Source organism: Colius striatus, chromosome 6 (assembly GCF_028858725.1).
Source record: "Colius striatus isolate bColStr4 chromosome 6, bColStr4.1.hap1, whole genome shotgun sequence".
Taxonomy (NCBI): Eukaryota; Metazoa; Chordata; class Aves; order Coliiformes; family Coliidae; genus Colius; species Colius striatus.
This window is the reverse complement of record NC_084764.1, coordinates 34,368,878-34,392,467: the sequence shown is the minus strand read 5'-3', so window position 1 is coordinate 34,392,467 and position 23,590 is coordinate 34,368,878. Positions and strand designations below refer to the sequence as shown.

Below are 23,590 nucleotides of genomic sequence, written 5' to 3'. Positions count from 1 at the left end.
CTGCTGCTTCTGACCACCTTCCCACTGTCCTTGTGCACAAGAATTTCTGTGCAGTAAAAGCTCTGAGAACTTCAAATCGAGGTATTAACAGCTTCCTATAAAACCAGGGAAAACATGGCCACACAAACAAGTCTGCCTTCTTTGTCCTTGATTCAACAATATAGTTAAAGCTTAATAAAGCTTAATTGCACAAAAGACCACACAGAGCTTTTAAGGCTGGACGGGGAGACCTGGGCTGATTTCCACACCTGGAAATACAATAGCATCTACAACTTCATTTTTGCAACACAAGATAAACACTGTGAAATCAAATACGTGTCAATTCCGTGCAACTGTGTTTATTCTAAATCCAGCTCCAGCTGGAGGTTTGGCAGTGCCTGCTGAAGGACCTGAGCAGTGGTTTCCTTCTCTCTTATTCCAGGAAGGTCACTCAGATACAAATATTCAAGGTTCCTGTAAATATTTCAAAAGAAAGGTCAGTAACAGCTATTTAACTGTCCACACTGAAATTAGACAAAGGATTGTTCTACCACAGTTGTTTGAAGTACGTTAAAAGGTTACTGGTTCTGATGGCCCATTTTTTTCTGAAGTGGGTGCTTAAAGTTTTTAGCTTACCAGAAGTTCAGTTCTTCTATATGGCATAGAAAGAGACCCTAGGCCCCCCTACACTGTGAAGCTTCCTTTAGATTAAACAGTAGTTAATAATTTCAATAGCAATTGAGTAGAAGTTATTTTAATGTAAATAGTAATCAGAGTAATAGAGAGTCTCGAGTAATAACTTTCTGTGGGATGAAGTCCAAGGGTAACAGTCTTTCTGTAGGATGATTCTGTGGTGAAGTCCAAGCCACCACGTTTTCTGTTCACAGATGTCTGTTAACTGTGTGGCTCACCAACCAATTCCCAGTTACTTCAAGGCCATGGTGGGTCACACACCCCCGGATGTGCTGCAGATGCCTGAGCACTCAGGCCTGCCCCGAGACCCTTCAGCCCACAGAGAGCACGAGATAACTGGGATTACAGTAACTGAGAAGGCTGATGAAGATGTGACTGTTACCCACGTCTCTTTTCAGAGCTGTCCTCAACACTGGCTTCAACCAGGCCTGAAGTGCCGGTGCCAGCAGTGGCAGTGCCACCCTCTCCAGGCTGCCACTCAGGTCAGGTCCCAGCCCTGCCATGGCTGAGACAGCCCAGAGACATCAGACCTCAGCCCTTCCAGTCAGCACAACCCCAAAACTGCTGGGAGTAACAGCCAGGGAGCAGGGGGAGCTCGTCAGCAAACCCACCTCAGTTTGTGGAGGGCAATGATGCCTTTGTCTGTGACATTCCCACAGGAAATGATCTTCAGCTGGAGGAGACTCTGCTGCAGATTTTTTGTCTCACTGAGCCTCTGCAGACACTGGTCCTGGATGTAAATACACATCTGCAGCTTGATTTCTGTGACATGTTCAAGACCATCTGGAAAGAGAAAAATGAGTGCTGGCTTCCGAGCACTGGGAACAACCTGGGCTGGTTGTTAAGTTTTCCATTTAGTAACTGCCACCAAACCCATACAGCAACGCGCTCCTCTCTCCAGTGAGGCTATGACACACCATCCATCTCCAAAGTCCCTTTGTGGTGCTTCCAGCACTTGAAGCCCTCGGGGTTTGTATTCTGTGTTAAGATTCCAAGAGCTTTGACATGGGCAAGTAACTAAAAACCCAACACACGAAGCCCCCAGGGTTTGTGTCCTCTGGTAAGATTGCAAGAGCTTTGACATGGGCAAGCAACTAAAAACCCAACTGTTCCCCGTTTTGTTTTTTGTTAACAATTTTAATCTCTCATTTGGTATGAAACTGAGTGTTTGCTGCTTGTTTCTTTTTGTCTTTGAAGACACCATGAGTGCCTGGAGGACAAGCAGTACTATGACTTCACACACCACCAAAAACATCACTTGGTTTAGAAGAAAAAGAACATTTAAAGCAGTGCTTTTTGCTCCTCACTGCTTAAACCGTGAGCTCAATGAAACAGCAAATCTTTGTCACATTCTTTTAGTGCTCTGTCACTTCGGGTAAGGGCTATTGAAGTTCTCTTGCTGCTTCACACTACACCTCCTGCAAAGCCTTAGGAACCACTGAATACGTGTAGAGCCATTTTAAAAGATTTCTTGCTAAGGAAGATGACCCAGTTATTCACATTTTGACAGAATGGAAAGAACTAAGACCACTCGGCTTCATCTTTGCTCAGCTGTGTCCACATTACCTAAATAGTCAAATCCTCTGTACATGATGCAAGAGTCAGTGGCATCGATTGCTTCTATCTTATATTTGCCCAGGGACCCCGTTGGCAGAGCGTTGTAGTCCTGCTGCCACTTCTGAGAGCCCTGGTAGCGCACCAAGGCGCCGCAGCGCAGCAGCCACTCCGAAGCTGCCCTGTCCGGGCCAACAGCTTCTATCCGTTGGTAGTCCACCCTGCAGAGACACAGAGAGCATTCACACGCGTTCCACACCCTGGCACCTTTATTGCCTTGGTGATAACGACGCTGCAGGACAAATATGTGGTGATGAGCAAGGTAAGATGTCAGGAAAGTATGAGTATGATTTACTGGAAGTGGTTTATAGGTGATTCTTTGGATGGTGCTGGTTCTCAATCAGCCTGGCATGAGGGGGGTTTAAATTGTTTTAAATGGCTGGTACTTCTGGTAGAATAAGAATACAAATGCAACTTGGCTTGGCTTGTGTTAGTCCTTCTAATTGATTGTTTCCTTCCATGTCTGTAAGAAGAGAGGAAAAAAATGCCTTTACCCCAAGTAAGGCTTTACAACAATTGCAAATTTGTTTCCCAAGCATGGATTACATAAAAACCTCTCCTTGCCTGTCACATGTATGTCATTCCTGAACCCTTCTACCTCAATAATTACTTTTTTTTCCCAAAAAAAAATCCATTCAGGAAAAGGATTAGGAAAGAGATCCTTTTCCTGATTGGATCCAAGGATTTTAACCGATGAGGAATGCTGAAGGCAGAAGCAGAGACCTGGAAGACTCCTGTCTGGCTGAGCTTCCCACCTCGTTACAGCAATCAGCTACAGCATGCAACTTTTTCCACAGAACTAGAAGACAGAAGACAAAACTATTAGCTACTGGCAAGAACTGTGAGTAGAGAAAGGGTTTCACACAGAAAGGCTTTATCTTCCTAAAAGTTAATGTGAAACCCTCTTGGGGCTGAATGACATTGTTAGACAGGTTGGTTGGATGCTCTTCTGAATAAGCAAAGGGGAGATAGTTGTGCTACTGATTTAAACACAGCTGAGGGTCAAAGGAAGGCCAGCATTTGAGGAGAGAACTCACACTGCCTCGGCCACCCCAGGCAGGAGAGCAAAAACACACACCTGCTTCTGGAACACAGCTTTTTAACTGGAAACAGGGAAGGAACCAACCTGCCAAGCATCAACGCCCGGCATGGGGAAAGGGCACTGAAAAATAATGGCTTTGCTCTGGGATTTAACACCCAGGCAGTGGGACCCGTTAAGAGACTTGTGCACGCCGAACCACTCTTACTTGTTAAACACGGCATTGAGCCAGCCCCAGAAGTGCCTGCGGGCGCCTGGCAGCAGCAGCTTGCTTTGGCCGCACACCGACGGCACCAGCTTTCGCAACAGCATCACGATCTTGAAGCGAAGGAGAGAGGGGAAACGGAGACGTTACTGGGACCGTCGGCCCCCGAACACACAGGACGGACAGCCCGCGCCAGCCTCCCCTCACGGCCTAGCGAACCGTCAGCCCGGCCGAAGCCCCGCAGCGCGGCGCCCTGAGGGAAGGAGGCCCCGCCGCCCGGCCGGGATGCCCTCCCGTGGGACCAAGCACCCCAGCATGCCAGAGCCCGGCCCGGCCCGGCCCCGGCCGCCCCTCACCGCCGCCGCGGCGCTGCGTGTCCCCGCCCTCAAGATGGCGGCGGCGGCGCTGAGGCGGCAGCGGGCGGGCGGCGGGGCCGCGGCGCCGTGGCGGCTCCAGCGCCGCCAGCGCAGGTGAGGCCGCGGGGCGGGACGGCGGCCGGCCCTGCGCCATCCTCACTCACCGCTTCCCCGAGCGGCCCTGCCCGCGCCTTCTCACAGCGTCCCGCGGGGCGGGAGGGCGGCCGTGGAGGGGCCGCGGCCGGGCCGGGCCGGGGCGGGAGGCGGGGTTCCCCCCGGGCAGGCGGCCGGCCGGGGAAGCTCACGGCGCGGGTCTGTCTCTGTGCAGCACTTTCGACGTGGCGGTGGTGGGCGCGGGAATCGTGGGGCTGGCCTCGGCCCGGGAGCTCATCCGGCGACACCCCTCGCTCTCCTTCGCCGTGCTGGAGAAGGAGAAGGAGATAGGTACGGTGCCAGTGCGTCCTCCTCACCCCCTATCTGCGGTTACCAGAAAGTCCTCCTGAAGCACACGCTCGGCAGAACCCCCGTATTTCATGAACATACGTGTCAAGGGAAGCTCTGCTTTTGGATGGGCGAGCAGCAGTGAGAGCATCTGCCCTCACCACTGACGCGGGCGATAGACTGCCCCCGGGATGAGCGTCTTTGTTCCCAGGCATCGCTGGCTTTGCCCTGACAGGGGGAAGGGAGAGGAGTGGTTCTTCCTCCCTTCACCCAGAGATGTGTCTTTCAGTGGAGAACCCAAGTTGTCACCATTTTGTGCTTCACTGCTGGGACCTCTGGTTAGAACTTAAAGACTGAATGTTGCCCCGTAATAGTTGAAAGTAGGAGCTCTTAATGGCAGCAGCAGGGGTCTCAAGGAAAAGGAGAAGGGGGGTGAAGGACTCAGGAGCAGTGCAGGTTTCAGGGGGGCAAGGACAGGCCTGACTTAGTGCTGCACTGAATGGGAGGCAGAGAGGGTGAGCTGAGGAATGGTGCTAGGACAGCACTTTCATGGGGCATGAGGAGCGAGCAGCAAACAGCTCTGGTTGATGGGTAGAGAGGCAGGGTTGGGAAGCACAGCTGCTTAAGAGTGTGTGGGAGCTGCTGATTTGGGCAAAGTCTACTCTGTTAATTGCCAAAAGTGTAAACCAGTCTTTGCCCTGTGTTCCTGTATATCCCTGAATACACTCTGTAAAGTCCTGTCACATGCATGGGAGGTTGCAGGTAAAGAACTAACAAGAATAACTGGGAATATATCGCTGGTTACTGACCCAGCATGAGTCACAGTAAGGTGGCACAACTCCCAGTCCCACAGGAGGCTCTGTGCACCTGGACATCTGTCCTGGCTTTGAAGTTAGAAAGAATGCGCCCTGTCGCTTCATTGTTGGAAAGCTTTTCTGGCTCACTCAAGTAGGAGCACAGCTTCATCGTAAGCAGTCTTTCACATCAAGTGCCTGTACAGGTACACAGGAGCAACTCCAAATGATCATGTCAGTGACTAACTCAAAATAAGACCTGTGAGCCCAAGCTCTTGCTTTAAATGGCTCCATCAGGTAGGCTACACTTTCATAGAATCACACAATGGTAGAAGTTGGAAGGGACCTCTAGAGATCTCTAGTCCAACCCCCCAGCCAAAAGAGGTCTACCTAGATCAGGTCACACAGGAATGTGTCCAAGTGGGTTTTGAAAACCTCCCAAGAAGGAGCCTCCACACCCTCCCTGGGCAGCCTGGGCCAGGGCTCCCTCACCTCAACAGTAAAGAAGTTTTTCCTTAAGTGGAACTTCTTGAGTTACAGCTTTTGTCCATTACCCCTTGTCCTGTCTCCAGATAAAACAGAAAATAATGATGCCCCAGCTTCTTGACACCCACCATTTAGATAGTGAGTTCCCTCCACAGTCTCCTCTTGTCCAGACTAAACAGCCCCAGTTCCTGCAGCCTTTCCTCATGAGGAGAGATGATCACCTGATCCTCTTGGTGGCCCTGCACTGGCCTCTCCAGCAGTTCCCTGTCTCTCTTGAGCTGAGGAGCCCAGAGCTGGACACAGGACTCCAGATGAGGCCTCACCAGGGCAGAGTAGAGGGGGAGCAGAACCTCCCTTGGCCTGCTGCCCACACTCTCCTTGATGCCCCCCCAGAATGCCATTGGCCTTCTTTGGCCCTGGGGGCTCTTGAGATGTTAATGAGTCTGATAGGAAGTGGCTTTTCATCCCCTAGATGGGACATACACAAAGCCCTTAAGAGTTGTGTGAGTGTGAAGCAGGAATGACCTCTGTGACTCAACATTTTAAGGAGAATGAGCCCAAATTACTACAATAAAAATGTCTGTAATGTTTTTCACCTCTATTTTGCTTAGTTACAGACAGGAGGTAGTGACTTCATGCAGTTCACAAATACATGAAAAGCCTACCAGGCCTGCTGGCACATCTGAAGAAATGGAGGATTGCACAGACACTGTTAGATGAGACACAAAATGATGCATTTCATTTTAAAAATTGGATTTCTTCATTTTAACATGCAGAGAATTTGGACTGATTGGCCTGCAGTTGGAGCTCTTGGAGAAAAACTTGTCATTTGTTTTTTTTCTTTTCCCTGTTGATTCAACACATTGCAAGCTGTGATGGATTATTATTAACTAGATCTTGCTGTGTCAGTGTTTTTCTAGCCTTTTGAGACCAAGAGAGGAATTGTTTGTTGTGCAGTTACCTTATTTGAGCATCTCTCGTAACACTGATGGGGGACAGGGCATCAAATTACTCTTCTGACAGCTGAAGTAATTAAGGTACGAATCAGACAGGGGAACATGTCTTTTAATAGCATATTTTTCTTTCTATTTAGCTCATCACCAGAGTGGACATAACAGTGGTGTGATTCACAGCGGGATTTACTACAAACCTGGATCTCTGAAAGCTAAGCTGTGTGTGCAAGGTGCAGCCCTCTGCTACGAGTACTGTGACCAGAAGGGAATACCGTACAAACAGTGTGGGAAGGTACAGGAACTGCTGTGTGTGCTGACCTTTGAAAACCGGGGCTGTACAATGTGTGTTACAATGTATGGCACAGGCCTGGTTGTGGTTTTTCTTCCAAGAGATGAGTTTTGGAAATTATGACCTTCAGAGTGAATCTGCCATTTTGATTTGTTCTTGATAAATGGGCTGAGGGCAATGGGATGAGGTTCAACAAGGTCCAAGGCTGAGTCCTGCACTTGAGCCACACCAACCCCAGGAAACACTCAAGGCTGCGGCAGAGGGACTGGAAAGCTGATGGAAAGAAGGGGCCTGATGGGGTTGGTGACAGCTGCTGAACATGAGCCAGGAGTGTGCCCAGGTAGCCAAGAAGGCCAAGGGCATCCTGACTTGTGTCAGCACTGGTGTGGCAGCAGGACCAGGGCAGGGATTGTCCCCCTGAGCTGGGCCCTGGTGAGGCTGCAGCTCGAGTGCTGTGTTCAGTGTTGGGCCCCTCACTGCCAGAGGGACACTGAGGGGCTGCAGCATGTCCAGAGCCGGGCAGCGGAGCTGGGGAAGGGGCTGGAGCACAAGTGTGGTGGGGAGCAGCTGAGGGAATGGGGGTGTTCAGCCTGGAGAAGAGGAGGCTGAGGGGAGACATGAGCACTCTGCAACTCCCTGAGGTGGGAGTCAGTCTCTTCTCACAAGTTACAAGTGACGGGAGAAGAAGAAACAGCCTCAAGTTGCACCAGGGGAGGTTTAGATTGGAGCTGAGGAAGAACTTTTTCCCTGAGAGAGTTGTCAGCCCCTGTGCCAGGCTGCCCAGGGAGGTGGGGGAGTCCCCATCCCTGGAGCTATTGCAGAGCCGTGGAGCTGAGGTGCTGAGGACTGGGCAGGGTGAGGGGAGGGCTTGGACTTGATGATCTTAAAAGTCTTTTCCAACCAAAACAATTCTATGATTCTTTCCAGCAACTCAATTCTGCTCCCTTTCTGTGTTGAAATAATAATTCTCTTACTCTGGGGCTTGAAGTGAAGTAGCCCAGGCAATGGTAGAAGCCAAAGCTCGTTCAGATGTGGCAGTGCTGGTGAGCCCTGCAGCTGGGCGGGTGGTGCAGACAGTGCTGTGTTGACGCCTCAGCGCTGGTCACAAGGTGGCACTGTGGATTTGCTCAGCAATGCACCTGATGTTAAAAGCCTGCACTCAATTTGAAGCTCTGAGAATTGTTTTGTGGGAGCCAGTTTGAGCTTGGGCAGGGCTAGCACTGACCCAGCAGCACTGTTAGTCGTTTGCTGGCACTGAGGTTGTGTACTTCCACATAACCTTTCCCAGCAGTATTTATTCCAGGGAAGGTGATGGTGAGGCTTCACAGCTTGTTTCACACAAAGCAGTCCCAGGCCTGGAGAACTTGGTGCCTTCTCAACACGAAGATGCCCGTGTTGCCAGACCTGAGCTGGACCTACTAGTTGTACAGTCTGGGCAAACAAGGCACAGATAATTTATAGTCTGGATAAATCTCTTGTGATAGTTGTGAGCCGACTATGTGGTTAAATGAAATGAAGCTGGTGGAGCTGAGTTTAGACACCATGTCAGAACATGTCCTTGCTCTCATATCAAGAGTGTTTGAGATTTGTGCATCTCAGGCTAAGTTTGGTTTTATTTTTGGGAGCATCCTAGTGGCTCTTTAAAGTCATATTCTCTTCTTTCCTGTTGAGATTTGCAATCTCAATGTACTTGTAGCAAGTATTATCCATTGACAGGAACTTAAACTACAGTTTAGCACTTGCTTTTCACTCTTGCTAGTATATTAGTGCTTTCTGGGTAACAGCAGATCTTCATAGAGTCCAGTGCAACTAATGGCATAAAACATATTTTCCCTCCCCTGATTTATAGTTCACTCATTCACTGTTGCTTGATAGTTTGGGCTTGATGCCAACCATGCACTGGCTTTGTGTATTTTGCTCACTGGTGTGCCTTGTGTTTCTTTTGAAGCTAATTGTGGCCGTTGAACAAGATGAAATTCCACGACTCAAAGCTCTGTACGAGAGAGGGCTGCAGAACAACGTCCCAGGTCTGAAGCTGATTGGACCAAAGGAAATACAGGCAAAAGAGCCCTTCTGCAGGGTAAGGGATTTGCTTGGCTTTTTCTTTGGCATTGGAGGCCTCAGTTTCTCTGGTGACATTGTTCTTTTAGTTTAAGATAGGTATGTTTCTGGCCTTGAGGTGATTTGAGTGGATGACAAGTCCAAAAGAGCCTGAAAACCCAGAAGAAATACAATTGTCAACAAAAATAAATGCATCCATTTATTACTGGAGCTTTTTAGCTCTGCCTAACCCTTCATAGGCATTTGCTATCACATACAGGTCAGACCAGGTCTAACACAGCACAGAGTGATCCTGCAGAATCCTTTTTGAAGACATTTTCCGTTCAAGTTTCTCCTGCTTCCCTCATTCTCTTTCATGTCAGTTCACAGTTCATCACTTCTCTGTGTGCTGAAGTCATAAAGAGCTACTGCTATGCTAATTGCAAACGATGCTCTGGCTGTTTCACAATTCACAAATTACAGAGCAAGCAATCCTACAAAAGAATCAGAATTACTTGAGTTCAGGTAGGAGACTCTGTAGTCCCTCAGTCCCTGTGCAGGACTGAATTTTTAGGCAAATGGACAGAGCCTGCGGGTTGTGCAAGCTCCATCCTTTTCCCAGCTTTAGGCAGACATAAAGTTCTCCCTGATGATGCTGAGAAATAAAACCCCTCCATGATTCTCTCACCAACAACAATGAGAGATTTCTTTTATTTTTTTCTCCTCCCTCTTGCAGGTGCTTGCTTGTATGTTCTTGTGGTTGATAGGCAGGGTTTCCTTTGCCCGGGTTAGAGCTGCTATACTTCAGTGTATCCTAGGAAGATTCTTCTTCTTCCTACTGAAGTTAATTTCACTTACAGTAAGCTTAATAGTGCAGCAATGAAAATTCCTTCCCATCTGAAGTGCAGATTTGGATCAAGCCAATTTCAGTCCCGTTGCTTCCTACATGTGTGGTTTTTAGGTAGCACTTCCCAGCCTGTTTATTTTCACAGCAGGATAAACGTGGGTGGTTTACGGAATACAGATTTGCTGTTGTTTAGTATATCTTTGCTTGAAAGGAAAACCTGCACGTAAATTCCTCACACTGTTTCATCTGGCAGCTTGCTATTGCTGTAGCTGCATGACTCATTGCTTGTGAGTGGTTGGAGCTCCAGCCAAAAATTTTCTGGAGAGGAATCCTTTTTTTTTTTTTGCTCTTCCCATAAATATCTTGTGTCCACTCCTTGAAACCTTCTTTGCATGTTCAAGATCCAGCTGAGCATTTGCTTCTGCAGGTGAATAGATTCAGATGGGTCTCACTTTGTTTGCTTTGGTTTCCTGAGCCGAGCTCAGTGCTGTTATAAACCCTGGCACTGAGTATCAAGTGGTGAGGAAGGTTTTGTGGAAGATACACTTTTACCAACCATTCTGGTTGTCCTGGACACTGCTGCTACTGTAGTATCCAAGTGGCTGAAAGTCTTTAGGTGCAGTTACACTTGCGGTGTCTCTCTGAGGTAAAGAAGTCCTGCTAGTCTGCAAGGGGGGGTTGGACTAGATGATCTCTAAAGATCCCTTCCAACCCTACCAATTCTATGATTCTATCCTTATTTTATAGCCACAACTAGGAAAATACTGTGATGCTATCTTGCATGTTAAAAATTAGGTGAGAAACTGGGCCTCTATACCAAAAAGGTAGTAAAACATCTCTGAGAAATGTTAAAAATTCTAGATGCACACTGGACTTGAACCTTGCTCTCGGCTGGGACAAGTCCAGGCTGTTGACTGACTTGGAAGGGGTTTTTCTGCCTGCCTGCTGTGCAGGGCAGGCAGTGCTGGGTGTCAGCTTTTGGCTTCACAGGAGGCACTGGCAGCAGCTGTGCGGCAGGTGGAGCTCCCAGTCTCCCATCACCAGAGGCTGTGCTGCCATTCAGTGGGATCTCCACGGGCTTGAGAGTAGGGCGGAGAGGAACCTCGTGAGGTTCAACGAGTGCAAATGCAGAGTCCTGCACCTGGGGAGGATCAACCCCCTGCACCAGGACAGGCTGGGGATTGGCCTGCTGGAGAGTAGCACCAAGAGAGAGACCTGGGAGTGCTGGTGGGCAGCAAATAAACATAAGCCAGCAATGTGCCCTCGTGGGCAAGAAGGCCAATGGCCACATCAAGAAGAGTGTGGGCAGCGGGTCGAGGGAGGTTCTCCTACCCCTCTACTCTGCCCTGGTGAGGCCTCATCTGGAGTCCTGTGTCCAGTGCTGGACTCCTCGGCTCAAGTGAGACAGGGAACTGGAGAGAGGCCAGCACAGGGCCACCAGGATGATCAGGGGACTGGAGAATCTTTCCTTATGAGGAAAGGCTGCGGGAACTGGGTCTGTTGAGCCTGGAGAAGAGAAGGCTGAGGGGGACCCTCATTAATACTTACAAATATTTGAAGGATGTTTGTCAAGGGGATGGAGTGACACTTTTTTCTGTAGTCTCCAGTGACAGGGCAAGGGATAATGGACAAAAGCTGGAACTCAGAAAGTTCCACATAAACTTAAGGAAAAACTTCTTTATGCTGAGGTGAGGGAGCCCTGGCCCAGGCTGCCCGGGGAGGGTGTGGAGGCTCCTTTTTGGGAGGTTTCCAAACCCGCCTGGATACGTTTCTGCATGACCTGATCTAGGTGGACGTGAGTGAGCAGGGAGTGGACTAGATGATTTCTAGACGTCCCTTCCAACCCCCACCATTCTGTGATTCTGTGATTTGAAGGTGAAATTGCATAGTGCATGGTGAAATATAAGTACGTACTAGCTGAAGCCAAAGTTAGGTAACCTATTTAAGTGCCCTGTGAAGAAGATTTGTGTGTGCTGTAGTTACATGATCCCTTAATCCACGGGAAGTAGCTTTTGCCAAGTTGATTGTCGTCAAACACAAAGACTGGAGCTGTTACAGGGAGGGACTAGAAACAAGCAGCCAGGGATGGGGATACAATGGTACACCCTTCTCGGGAGCAATACACGTTGTTCTAGATAAAATGATTTCTGTATTGAACACCAAAGTCCACATACAGCCTTCACTCTGCTTACTACTATTTCAGGGTCTGATGGCCCTTGATTCTCCGTACACTGGCATTGTGAATTACAAGCAAGTGGCCCAGTCCTATGCCGAAGACTTCCAGGAAGCAGGTGGCACGATCTTGACTGATTTTGAAGTTACAAACATGGAGATGGCTAAAGAAAGTTCTTCAGAAAGCAAAGAGGGTAAGGCAGGCTTTTTGTCCTCCATTTACTACAGTCACACCAAAGATTTTATTCAAAACACGGTTGCTTTAACTGAAATGACGTTTCTGAACCTTTCAAGGCAGAATTATGTCAGTGAGAATATTAAGCAAGCTCTTGGGTTTGTTTTTTTCTTCCAAAATCACCCTTCAGCTGAATCATTTAAAGCCAATGGAAGAAAATGGTAGTAAAACTGAGGAAGGAAGTTGTTTGCTCCTACTAAAATCCCATTTAGCTGAATAGTGCTTGTGTATTCTTGTGATAGTGCCTTTTCTTTATCCTAAAAGGCGGGTTGGGTCTGTATCTTGGAAGAAGAAAACCTTGTTAATTCAGAAGTACAGTTATGTCCAGTAGTATCAGTTATGTCCAGTAGTTGCTCCATAACCCACATTCTCTCACATGCTCTATTAATCTGTTCTCCTGTCTAATTCTCTTACAGGACTAAATTACCCAGTCCTCGTTCGGAACTCAAAGGTAAGAACAAAGCTGAAGATTTATTTGTTGAAGGGGAAGCTGTTTCTCTCATTCTAATTGACAAATTAATCAGCTCCCTAAAAGAAAGTTTAAAAAGCTCTTGTTTGGTACATGATCACTGTCATCTAGGACTGCTTTTATGAAACAACTGCCATCCATTCTTAACAATGAGCATGCTCAGATTTTACTGTGTACTGGGAAGAATAATGAGATGTAACTTTCTGCTGCCTAACTTGTGTTTAACTATGTATGTCCCTAGTCTTCTGTATTTGCACATTCCTGTGCCTGTTGTTTCTCATGACTCACTTAGGACTCCTTAATTTGGTGAGAAACACCTCTTTTGATGTATGCTTTTGATCTTTGGCATCTATAAAAATGATAAGGAGGCATTTAGGATCATTTTGTCATCAGAAAGCCACAACAGATAAATCTACTGGTTTTGTCTGTGCAAGTCAGTTAATGCTGCACAAGAAATGTAGCTGTAATCTTTTCACCTTCAGGAGAGAATATCTGAAGTCTCCTTGGGGGTAAAAAAAGGAAACAAAAACTCCAACCTCACCTTCCCGTGGTGGTTTTTCAAGTTAGTGCTGCTGCTTTCCTGCTCTATTTCTGCTCTTTCATTCAAAAGGAGCTGCCAAAATCTGTAAGATTCATGGAATCATAGAATCTCTCACCAAGTCATTTGTATTTTATTATTTTTATGCAAACATTTTTAGTTGAAGAAAAAGAAACCCATAGTATTTGAAAATAAATACTATGAGTTAGCTAAATAACAGTTTGTGATTGTGTGTATTTCTTTAGATGGTAAGATGTTTACATATTGGACAGCTCTCTGTACAGCAGGGCTTGGTTGGGTGGGGCTTTGAGCAACCTGGCCTAGTGGAGGTTGTCCCTGCCCATGGGACATTCACAATGAGCTTTAATGTCCCTTGCAACCCAGATGATATTCTGTGGTTCTCTGAGCTGTGTGCTATGAGCTTGTGTAGCTTTCTGGATAAACTCCTGTTCAGTGGTGTGACCTCTGCCAGTGCATGGGGTGAAATCTGCAGCTGCAGGTAGCCTGGCATAGGCTTTGTGGGGTGCAGAGGTGAGGGGGTGCCACGGGGAGACCCTTAGTCTGCTGGAGGAGCAGAGTCTTCACTGCTGACAGGGCTTCTGCCCTGTATAAGTGTGCTTGTGTAATGCACGAGGCTCTTGTGTTATGGGGACTTCTTTTTATGTTCTGGTTTATTTTTTCTTCCCCTCCCCACCCCTTTTCTGTAAAAAAGATTCTTCCAGTCTTACCTGTCCAATAAACTGCCATTTTAGGGTAGTTATCCTCCAGATACATATATAAAGAAGTCTATTATAAAGAACTAAATGAAGCAATTAAATGTTTTACCTCCTTTTAAAACCATGCTTGGTTTTCTTTCTGATGCTAACTCATTTTTTTTCCCCAAGAGTCATAGGTGATGGGTGATTTTTCAGTAGAAACATTGAATTTTTATGTGTTTGGTCTTTTTTTTCCCCAGGGTGAGGAAATCTCCTGTCGGCACATTGTGACCTGTGCAGGACTTTACTCAGACCGCCTGTCTGAGATCAGTGGCTGCAGCCCTGAACCACGTATTGTGCCCTTCCGGGGAGATTATTTGGTGCTCAAGCCGGAGAAGTGCTACATGGTTAAAGGAAATATCTATCCGGTATGTGCTCTCGCTTGTCTTTCACGGCCTGCTCTGAGGAGGGCAATATCCCGTGGGGTTTTCTGGCAGGCTGCAGGCAGTGATGGAAGGCGGAGGCTCAGTTGCTTTCACAGAAGCCCATAACAGTTTGGGTTGGAAGGCACCTTAAAGCTCATCTCATTCCAACCCCCTGCCATGGACCAGAACACTTCCCACCTGTCCTGGTTTAGGCCCATCAGGGAACAAAAGACCACAATTAGCCTCAGGTACCAAAGAGGCTGAGAATTGCCAAAGGGCAGGGAGAGCTTAATTGCTTCTTAAAGTTCAGGACAAAACAAACCAGGCTACTCAGCTTGGGGAAGAAAACAGAAAATAATTTAATACAACAACTAAAACATATCCCCAAAACCCAAAACATAACCAAAATAAAACAACACGGAGTGGTACAACAATGAAGAGTTCAACCAGCCTTTTTAAGAACACCTTCTTGCCACACCTCCTGCCCTGATCCCGGGGTTTTTACCTCCTCCCCCCCACTCCCGAACGGCCTGGGGGGGGCGGGGGGAGGGGTTTGGGGGGCAGGGAGTGGGGGTTTCAGTCAGTCTATTCCCTCCTCAGGACAGGTGGACTCTGCACCCAGTCCTCCCTGCAAGTCTATGGGGTACCTTACACAAATGGCAGCCCTGCACGGGCTGCTCCGACGCGCACCCATTCCAAAGGCTGCAGCTCCTCTCTGCCTCTCGTGTGGGGCTGCTCTGCGGCGTGCAGGCTCTCCAGCACGGCCTGGGCCATGGCCGTCTCCCCACACAGTCCCTCGCCCGCCCGGGCTCACTCACACGGAGCTGCTGGTGGCTCTCAGTCCTGCCATGGCCCTGAATGGGTTTCAGGGGCACAGCTGCATCCTCGCCACGGCTTGCAGAGGGGTCTCTGGTCTGTTGCTTCTCCTTCCTTCCTCCTTCTCTGGCTGAAGGGTCCGCGTGGTCACCTCCATCTTGTATCACTCTTACACCTCCTGCCAGCACTTCAAATTCCCATCCCTAAATAGTGATGGCAGAGGCGCCAGATTGGCCCAGCCGGGCTGGAGGTGGGTGTGAACCCAGGAGCTGGGGGAGAGACCGCAAACTCTTTACCGGGTCTTCACTGCAACCCGCTCCCCCTGTTGCCAAGCAAAAGCTGCTCCTTGCTAAACCAGGACACCACCAGACCAGGTTGTTCCAAGCCCCATCCAACCTGTCCTTGGACACTTTCAGGGATGAGGCAGCCATAGCCTCTCTGCCCTCACAGGAAAGAACCTCTTCTCATACTTCATCTCAATCTCCTCTCAGTTTGAAGCCGTTTCCCTTGTCCTGTCAGCATATGCTTTTGTAGAAAGTCCCTCTCCTTTCCTACAGGACAGCCTGATATATATATTTTTTATTCTTAAGCAATTAGTAGAAGTACCATGTGGGCACTTATTGCCAGTTGTAATTGTTTTATTATGTTTTTGCTACTTTTTGTCAGTAAGTAATGAAACATGAAGTACGACAGCCACATGCCCGCAAAATCCTGCCTTCTTTCGTTGTGTTATGAAATAAATCTGTAGGCAGATTATTTACAACAGTAAATAATGAATTACTGAGGTGGAGAGTTTATTCTTATGTACTAATACCCAAAGCTCAGATCTAGGTGTTTGCCTCTCAACCTCATCCTTGAGTCAGCTTTGTGTGACAAAAAATAGATGTGGGAGAAAAAGGGAAATCTTTCTACCGTCTAATATAGACAGTGTGAAGAGGAAAAGCAGTCCCAGACAGAAAGTGCAGGTAGGAGGCAAGGAGGGTGAATTCCTAGGGTAGCATTTTATTTTATAGAATCATAAAATTGTTGAGGTTGGGAAAGACCTTTAAGCTCATCATAGTCCAACTGTTTATCCATCGCTGCCATGGCCACCACTAACCCATGGCCCTTGGCCCCACAGATACGTGGCTTTGGAGTGTCTCCAGGGATGGGGACTCCACCACCTCCCTGAGCAGCCTGGGACAGGACTGGACAGCCCTTTTCAGAGATGAAATTGTTCTTCATCTCATCTCCAATTGCCCCTGAGGCAACTTGAGGCCTTTTCTTCTCATCCTATCACTTGTAGCTTGGGAGCAGAGACCGAGCACCACCTCACCAAAACCTTCTGTCAGGGAGTTGCAGAGAGTGCTCCTGTCTCCCCTCAGCCTCCTCTTCTCCAGGCTGAACACCCCCATTCCCTCAGCTGCTCCCCATCACACTTGTGCTCCAGCCCCTTCCCCAGCTCCGCTGCCCGGCTCTGGACACGCTGCAGCCCCTCAGTGTCCCTCTGGCAGTGAGGGGCCCAACACTGAACACAGTTCACCAGTTTTGACACCACCCCCACCCCCTTTTTTTTGTCAGTTAATTCATGCAGTACATTGAATACAGCCTTTCTAAAGATGGAATATCAGTTTGCCTGATAAACACCGGGGTAGATCACCCCTGAGAAATCCTGGGACCTGGATGTTGGATGTTTGTCTGACCTCACCTGGGAATGATTCAGAATCCTGTCTTGGGATGGGAGGGAGGAACTGGCTGGGTTGGGAGGGTGCCGTCCAGCTTTGTTTTGTGTCTATGTGAGGATACCTTGTACCCTTTGATTTTGTTGTTGTTATGGCCAAATATGGTAATAAGTTTAGAAAATTGCATGACTCTTAGTGATATCTTACCAGAAATGGGATGCAGTTTGTGAGGTGGTTGTATAAAAGCCTATTTTGGAAAATGAAAGTGCCTTAAAGCACTTTTCAGTCATAACAATGCTTCTCTAAGAGAAGTACTCTTTAGTGTCACCTCTGCAGTCACCGTTACTAAGTAGCTAAAGATCTTGAAGCGGGAGCACATGAGGAGGTGTGAGAATTTAATGCTTGTGTCTGCACATAGACAGCTTCCTTCTTTCAGTCTTTGCACACAATTACACTGTATCCTGTTAGCAAGCAAGAAAAGAAACTGCAGATGCTGTGAGCGTTAATCAGGCTTGCTAACTACATGCTGTTGGAGCCCTGCAGAACGGGGAGGTTTTCCTAATATCACCTATTTTATTGCAGTCTAATTACTACTGGTGAATTGGTTTTGTTGTGGTTTGATTTATACCCTGAGAAATCGTGTGTACTTTTTTTTTTCTTCCTGGTTGTTTGTTTTGCTTTTACCCAAGATGGAGTCTTACTTGGCCCTGCTCTGTTTTCAAGTTAGTTACCTGCTACAATTGCACAACTAAGCAGAAGAAGCGGTGCAGGAGCCGGTTATATGGTTACATGACACCAATTTTGTTGTAGTGATTGGAAATACAATGGCAAATTGACTTTCTTTTTCACTTGTTTCCATTTATCAGGAGGACAACTTGTTTTCTGTGTTTCAGTTTGTTTTATTCACTCTCTCACACAACAGGCTGTAAAAGTCTCTTACTTTCTCCCTCTCAGATGTTTTGCCCCTTACCTGGATGAGTTTGTTGACTCCAGTGGTTATGTGGCTGTTTCCCAGAGCTGGTTTGTAACAGCTGTAATGACTGTTGTGTCCCACTTCAGGTGCCCAATCCTCGCTTCCCTTTCCTGGGGTTTCATTTCACACCAAGAATGGATGGCAGCATTTGGCTGGGTCCCAACGCAGTGCTGGCCTTCAAGCGAGAGGGCTACAGATTGTTTGACTTCAGCCCTGGAGACTTTTTAGATGCTGTAACATACAGGTAATGTCTTCTTGTCTGCTAAACACCGTGATTTAAATGTCAGCTTGTGACTCCAAGGAAGCTAGTTCTTGTCAAAAAGCCTACTTTTGCCAAGTTTTTGGTGTGTTTCAAGGCAGCTGTGCTGGTGAGGGTGCACTTCTCCAGGACAGTTGACTTACGTGATCTAACTACCAAGACATGTCTGAGCTGGTCTGAGAATGTGGCTGCTTGTCGGAAGGTACTGGTGGAGCTCTTCCTGGACTGATTTTGGTCCAATACAGTGTAGTATTTTAATCAACCTAGACAGTGTGATTAAAATACTTGCAGAGGATGCGTGGAAGGGAGACCACAGAGTTGTCTGAAACGCTGCGTTAATAAAAGAATGTCCAGGATATATGTTTAAGGCCATGAATGCTACAAAAGGCTACAGAGGGCTACCAAGATTCTGAGGGGACTGGAACATCTCTGTGAGGAGGAAAGGCTGTGGGATCTGGGGCTGTTCAGCCTGGAGAAGAGAAGGCTGAGGGGGAATCTCATCAACACTTAACAAGCCTATCAGGAGGATGGGGTGATGGTTTCTGTAATGCCTAGTGACAGGAAACGGGGCAGTGGACAAAAAGCTGGAGCACAAAAAGTTCCACTTAAACACAAGCAAAAGCTTCTTTGTTGTTGAGGTGAGGGAGCCCTGGTCCAGGCTGCCCAGGGAGGGTGTGGAGGCTCCTTCTCGGGAGGTTTCCAAACCCTCCTGGACACGTTCCTGTGCCCCTAGATTGAGGGGAACCTGCTTTAGCAAGGTGTTGGGCTGAATGAGCTCTGGAGGGTCCTTCCCACCCCAACCATTCTGTGATCCTGTGTGATGCAGTCCAGGAAGCTGACTTAGAAAGTATGTCAGAGGAATTATGGATCGTTGCTAAAACTGCAAACATACATGAATAGAATATCTGTGGAAGTTGAGAGGAATCTTGCTTTTCTATGAGGGACTGGACAGAGCAAATGCTCAATTTTAGAAATTCGACTTGAAAAAGAACATGAAAATATTGGAGAAGATCCCAGGAGAGGCTGAAAAACAGGTCAGGGAACTGGGAAATAGCTTTCTGGCAAAGAGCTCAACGCAGTCTATTAAAGAGTTGGAAGGATCTTGATCACTGTCTATATTTTTGTACAGTAAGGCTTGAGGAAAGCAAAGCAAGCAAACCAGATTTGCAAAGACATAGCAAGATTAGTTGACTGAAAGCTTAGGAGTGTGCCAATCTTTTCAGAATGATTGGGGAGGAAAAGTCTCGAGCGGCGTGTCTGTCTACCCTCATGGTGTGGGTTTTCAAGTCTCTTGACTTTTGATTGGACCGGAGAAAAGTCTTAGACATAGGAAGAGCTAGAGTTCAGAGATAATTCCCCCCAAAAAGCATGTAAAAGCAATGCTGCAACTCTGTTAACAAGGTTTACTGAGGCAGGGAAAGACAAACACACATCTGTCGAGTAGAAGATATAGTCATATTGCTGATGTTGGGCACCTTTGGCCATGCAGTTGGACTTGCCACCTCATTGGAGTTAAACACAGCTGCATTTATTGTGCAAGATTTGTTCTTCCTGCAGTTGCTTTTTCTCTCTCCAGTGGGTTGTGGAAGCTTGTGCTGAGGAACTTGTCTTATGGACTGAGTGAGATGTACAGAGCCTGTTTCCTGAGTGCACAGGTGAAGGAACTGCAGAAGTTCATCCCCGAGGTCACCGTCAGTGACGTACTCAGGTGAAGAAGACTTTTCTTGTTTTATTCTCTTTAACAGTAGCAAGTGTAGCTGTGAGTGCTACCAAAGCACAGAAAATGTCTACAGGAAGGCCTTTTGTATAGTGCCTGCTTGTGTGCAGGCAAGTTTGATGGATGTTTGTATGACTTTGTACACTCTCCATAGGCTGAAATGTACAGTTGTGACATTTTCACTGGAAAGAAAGGGTCTCTTTATCCTAGTGATGCAGTCAGTAGCCTGAACATAATCTGAGCTCACAAAGAAAGCAAAACACTGAAGAAATTCAAAGGGGAAGCCAGACTGTGAGTTGCTACTGAGCGAATATTGACTTAGTTTAATCATCTCAGTAAAATTGTATTCAGCCTTTTACTGTGTGAAGAGAGAGGAAAGTAATTCAAAGGAATTTGGAAGTGCTAAGGAGCTGAAGTCACTTGTGAGGAAAGATGAGGCATTTAAGTGTGTGGAGGGTGGTTTAACTGTCCAAATATTTGCAAGGAGAAAACCCAGAATAAGAAAAGCTCGTGCGTGGTAAAAGGGAGTTGTCCAGCTCAGGCAGTATACCATTGGCATGAAATTCATGTTTGACAAGACTTGCTATTTCAGAACAAAAGGTTTCCTTTTTGAAAAGACAGGGCATGTTTGTGTATGTGGGGAGGAGAGTAACTTCATAACCAGGAAGATCCTCTGCTTGGCTACCTGCCCTTGTTTTACGGTAACATCTGTGAGACATCTCCCACTCTGTCTCACAAGTGTTAAACTCCCCTGAGCTCCCCTAAAAGCCTGACTGGGCTTTGACTCCACAGCCTGCCTTCCTTCCTGCTACCCCGGGCACCTTCTCAAGGTCAGACACAACTGATTTTCTGACTGCAGAAACTGTTTTCTTTCTCATGGTGAGCTTCTCTTTTATTTTGCAGGGGTCCCTCTGGAGTGAGAGCTCAAGCACTGGACAGTGATGGAAATTTAGTAGATGACTTTGTATTCGATGGAGGCAGTGGAGATATTGGAAGCAGAATTCTCCATGTCAGAAATGCCCCTTCTCCTGCTGCTACCTCCTCCCTTGCCATCGCAAAAATGATCGCAGATGAAGTGAAGCGAAGATTCGACCTGTGACTGACTGGCAGGTGTAGTGCAGCTCTACCCCTCTTGTATGTGTAGCAGCTTGTCTGCACCTAGTGAACTCTGCAGCCTTTGCTGACAAAGATCAAACAGGCAACTTGTTGCTTGCAAGAGCAGCGTTTGAGATGTTTGCTGGCCCGCAGCTGCTCTGCTTCATGAATGAAGGAGTTTTGGTGCCTGGCAGGAAGCAGTGCAATGCAGCTGTCTCCTAGAAGGAATCCAACAGGCCCTTGCACAGAGAAGGGTTGTGCACCTGAACAGGAACAACCTGTGGAGGGGCTGGTGCCAGGTGCAGCATGAGAGGACTGTAACAGAGTGGAAGGAGCCTCTGTGATGGGGTTCCCTACATGGTCTTCTCATGCCTGTGCTCTAAACATTGCCTCCTCCTCAGGCTCTGGGAAGGCAGTGGGTCCTCTGAAAACCCACAAGCGTGGGATGGTTCTCTGTGTGCTTTCTCTCTGACTCCGTTTAAAGTGGAGTCTAAAGGCCCCTAGCTTACATTAAAGTAATGGAGATAGAGGGATAAGACCCGCTTAAGGGTTCTGCTGATATGGAATTAAGGGCTTTATCAGAGACTGAATACACTGTTCAGAGCCTTCTACATGAATGCAGAGTATTTCAGAGAAAAATAAGCCTAACAAGGGATTACCAAACCCAAGTCAATTTAGATGTGCAATTCAGATATGCTCTATCTGATTGCTGTCTCTGTTTTTTCATAGAGCTGAAATTAAAGTGTGTACATAAACAGTCGTTTTTCATTTAACTCAGGTCTGGGAAGTCAGCACTGATCAGAAACTACTTCAGTGGCTTGGGATCAGGGTTTTTTTTTCCTTTGAATACTGGTAATGGAAAAGGAGCTTATCTTTGTACAACACGTTGAGCAATCCAATGGAAATGGTCTTTGTAAGAGCAAATGAGAGGGAGGGAAGCTACAGAAACTTGTCTGAATTGAGTCATGTTGCATACTGCTTCCCTTGGAGCCCAAACAGTGAGTCAGGAAGACTTCCCGTGTCCCACATGGCTGGCAAGAGGGCAGCCTAGAAAGTGCTGGTGTCTCTTCTGAACCCTTACTGATGTTTTGAAGTTTTATCAAAGGTGCACCTGGAAGGATGTCTGTGTGGAGAACGTGCTTTAAACTAGAGAGAGACGTTAAGCCTGGCACTAAGCTAGCTGAGTACCTTGGTGTGTTCTACATAATTGCTACAAAAAAGAATTATGTGGCCTCAGGGACAAAGTACTTGCGAATGCTTCTGCAGCAGATGTTCACAGGATGTTGGGTAATACAGATAATTGTGGGGAGTTTGCTGCCAGGCAATTTGCCATACTATTTTCTTTTTAGTTTGTTTGTTTGTTTGAAAGTTCCTTTCAATACTCTGCCATGCATGAGGGAGTGTGTGAGCACAGGAGTCAGGTGTGCCAGTGCATGCTTGTACTGCACAGAGCTGAGCTGCTTTTGAGGGAGAAAGGAAGGACTTAACCTGTCTTTTTCTTGTCTTTGTTTTTTCCTTCCCCTTGGTGACATCTGCTTTACCAGAAGCGTGACTCCTGTACAAAGACAACCTGGACATTCAAATAATAAGCCCTTCAAGGAAAAACTCTGGTCGTTATCCTGAGCCACAGTAACACTAGACAGAGATTCAGACACTTGGAAAGCTAAAATGCCCTAGTGCTGGGTAAGAGTTGTATCTCCACAATGCAACAACCCTATCTCCACTCCCCACCACAAGTGTTGCCTGCCAACAGTAAATGCTACAAAAGGATTGCAAAAGCACCTTCCTCCCACACGAGGCGTGGCCCTAACGTGTATTAACAGAATAAAGAGCACTAAGGTACAGCAGCCATGTACCACGTCTAACTGCGCAGCCTGCTGTGTTGCTCACTCTCAAGAGGTGATTATTTCGGGGTAGAGTTTACCTGAAGCTTTTGAAATGACGACTCTTTGCGTAGCACTCTGGAAATGGTTATATTTTTAGAGCTAGTGGTAAATCTTTTTTAAAGGAATAACCCCAGAGAAGTGTGATAATGGGGTTTCATACATAAATTTTGCAGCCCATGGAGTGTGAAAATGTATAAATATATTTTCTAAAAGCCTCTGTTTCCTAAAAGTCTGATTCCCTTGGGTGGCTGATGAATAACTCTGTCGTTCTCTGTTCTGATTAAAATAACTGGGGCTTTAATTGCTGGGAAGGCCTGTGTATTTCTCCTGAATTACAGAGTGTCACTGGTATGTGCCAGTTCTCATCTGAGTTAGGCAGGATATAGCTGTATAGAATAGGGATCACTTTATTTGAAAGGGGAACACATGACCAAACTTGTCTTTCTGAAGTACCTTTATCTTACCTGCGCCTGCCACACGTCATAGCAGTTTCTCTCATGGATCTAATGATGCAGTGAACAGAACTGGTCTTAACCCTGATCTGGACCTGGAATGGCACCTGGTAGTTTTTGAAATTCTGATTAAGCTTCGTACAAACACATTTATTCCCCCCAAGCGTCCTGTAACATCAGTCCTAAACTCTGGGAAGAGCGTGGCATATTAGGGCTTGTTGCAAAGAAATGAGTGCCCTGGGTCATAGCTTACTGGGAGGCTGCTCTTGAGAAAATTAGCTCTTTCAAGGGCACTTCATTGTGTCTGGTCACCACTGCCCACTGTGAAGTGGTCTGGGCTCCAATGGGGAATGAGGGAATGGAGGACCATCCTACTCTGAAGAGCACAGGCATTTGGGGCTGCAGAGGGGAATACTGTCTGCTCTGCAGGTCTGGAGATCTCACCGTGGTTACCCTGAAGT

At 47.3% G+C, this 23,590-nt stretch overlaps 2 protein-coding genes across 4 annotated transcripts; one reads left to right on the top strand and one right to left on the bottom strand.

The window, feature by feature from the left end:
- Positions 1-198: 198 nt before the first annotated feature.
- DMAC2L (distal membrane arm assembly component 2 like) lies at positions 199-4,304 on the bottom strand. 2 transcript variants are annotated; one of them, XM_061998606.1, is made up of 5 exons: positions 4,051-4,304; positions 3,534-3,643; positions 2,239-2,447; positions 1,284-1,455; positions 199-453 (listed from the first exon to the last, which is right to left on the bottom strand). In XM_061998606.1, the coding sequence occupies exons 2-5, from the start codon at positions 3,635-3,637 to the stop codon at positions 339-341; spliced, it is 600 nt and encodes a 199-aa protein (XP_061854590.1). In that variant the 5' UTR covers positions 3,638-3,643; positions 4,051-4,304; the 3' UTR covers positions 199-338. The 2 variants fall into 2 exon arrangements, with proteins under 2 accessions (XP_061854590.1, XP_061854591.1); XM_061998607.1 differs by lacking the exon at positions 4,051-4,304 and adding an exon at positions 3,887-3,902.
- Positions 4,305-8,844: 4,540 nt separating this feature from the next.
- L2HGDH (L-2-hydroxyglutarate dehydrogenase) lies at positions 8,845-22,906 on the top strand. 2 transcript variants are annotated; one of them, XM_061998603.1, is made up of 8 exons: positions 8,845-8,929; positions 11,940-12,102; positions 12,560-12,594; positions 14,106-14,273; positions 17,807-17,964; positions 19,556-19,687; positions 20,600-20,806; positions 22,336-22,906. In XM_061998603.1, exons 2-7 carry the CDS (start codon positions 11,946-11,948, stop codon positions 20,793-20,795), a joined length of 846 nt encoding a protein of 281 aa, XP_061854587.1. In that variant the 5' UTR covers positions 8,845-8,929; positions 11,940-11,945; the 3' UTR covers positions 20,796-20,806; positions 22,336-22,906. The 2 variants fall into 2 exon arrangements, with proteins under 2 accessions (XP_061854587.1, XP_061854588.1); XM_061998604.1 differs by having other exon boundaries at positions 20,600-20,830.
- Positions 22,907-23,590: the final 684 nt, after the last annotated feature.

Bases quoted from the DNA above. Each gene is read 5' to 3' on its own strand.
- DMAC2L (XM_061998606.1), bottom strand. From the start codon at position 3,637: ATGCTGTTGCGAAAGCTGGTGCCGTCGGTGTGCGGCCAAAGCAAGCTG. The intron at 2,448-3,533 runs GTAAGAGTGGTT...GTGTCTCTGCAG, and splicing joins CTCAATGCCGTGTTTAACAA to GGTGGACTACCAACGGATAG. The intron at 454-1,283 runs GTGGGTTTGCTG...AAATATTTACAG, and splicing joins ATTGCCCTCCACAAACTGAG to GAACCTTGAATATTTGTATC.
- L2HGDH (XM_061998603.1), top strand. From the start codon at position 11,946: ATGGCCCTTGATTCTCCGTACACTGGCATTGTGAATTACAAGCAAGTG. The intron at 12,103-12,559 runs GTAAGGCAGGCT...ATTCTCTTACAG, and splicing joins TTCTTCAGAAAGCAAAGAGG to GACTAAATTACCCAGTCCTC. The intron at 12,595-14,105 runs GTAAGAACAAAG...TTTTTTCCCCAG, and splicing joins TCCTCGTTCGGAACTCAAAG to GGTGAGGAAATCTCCTGTCG.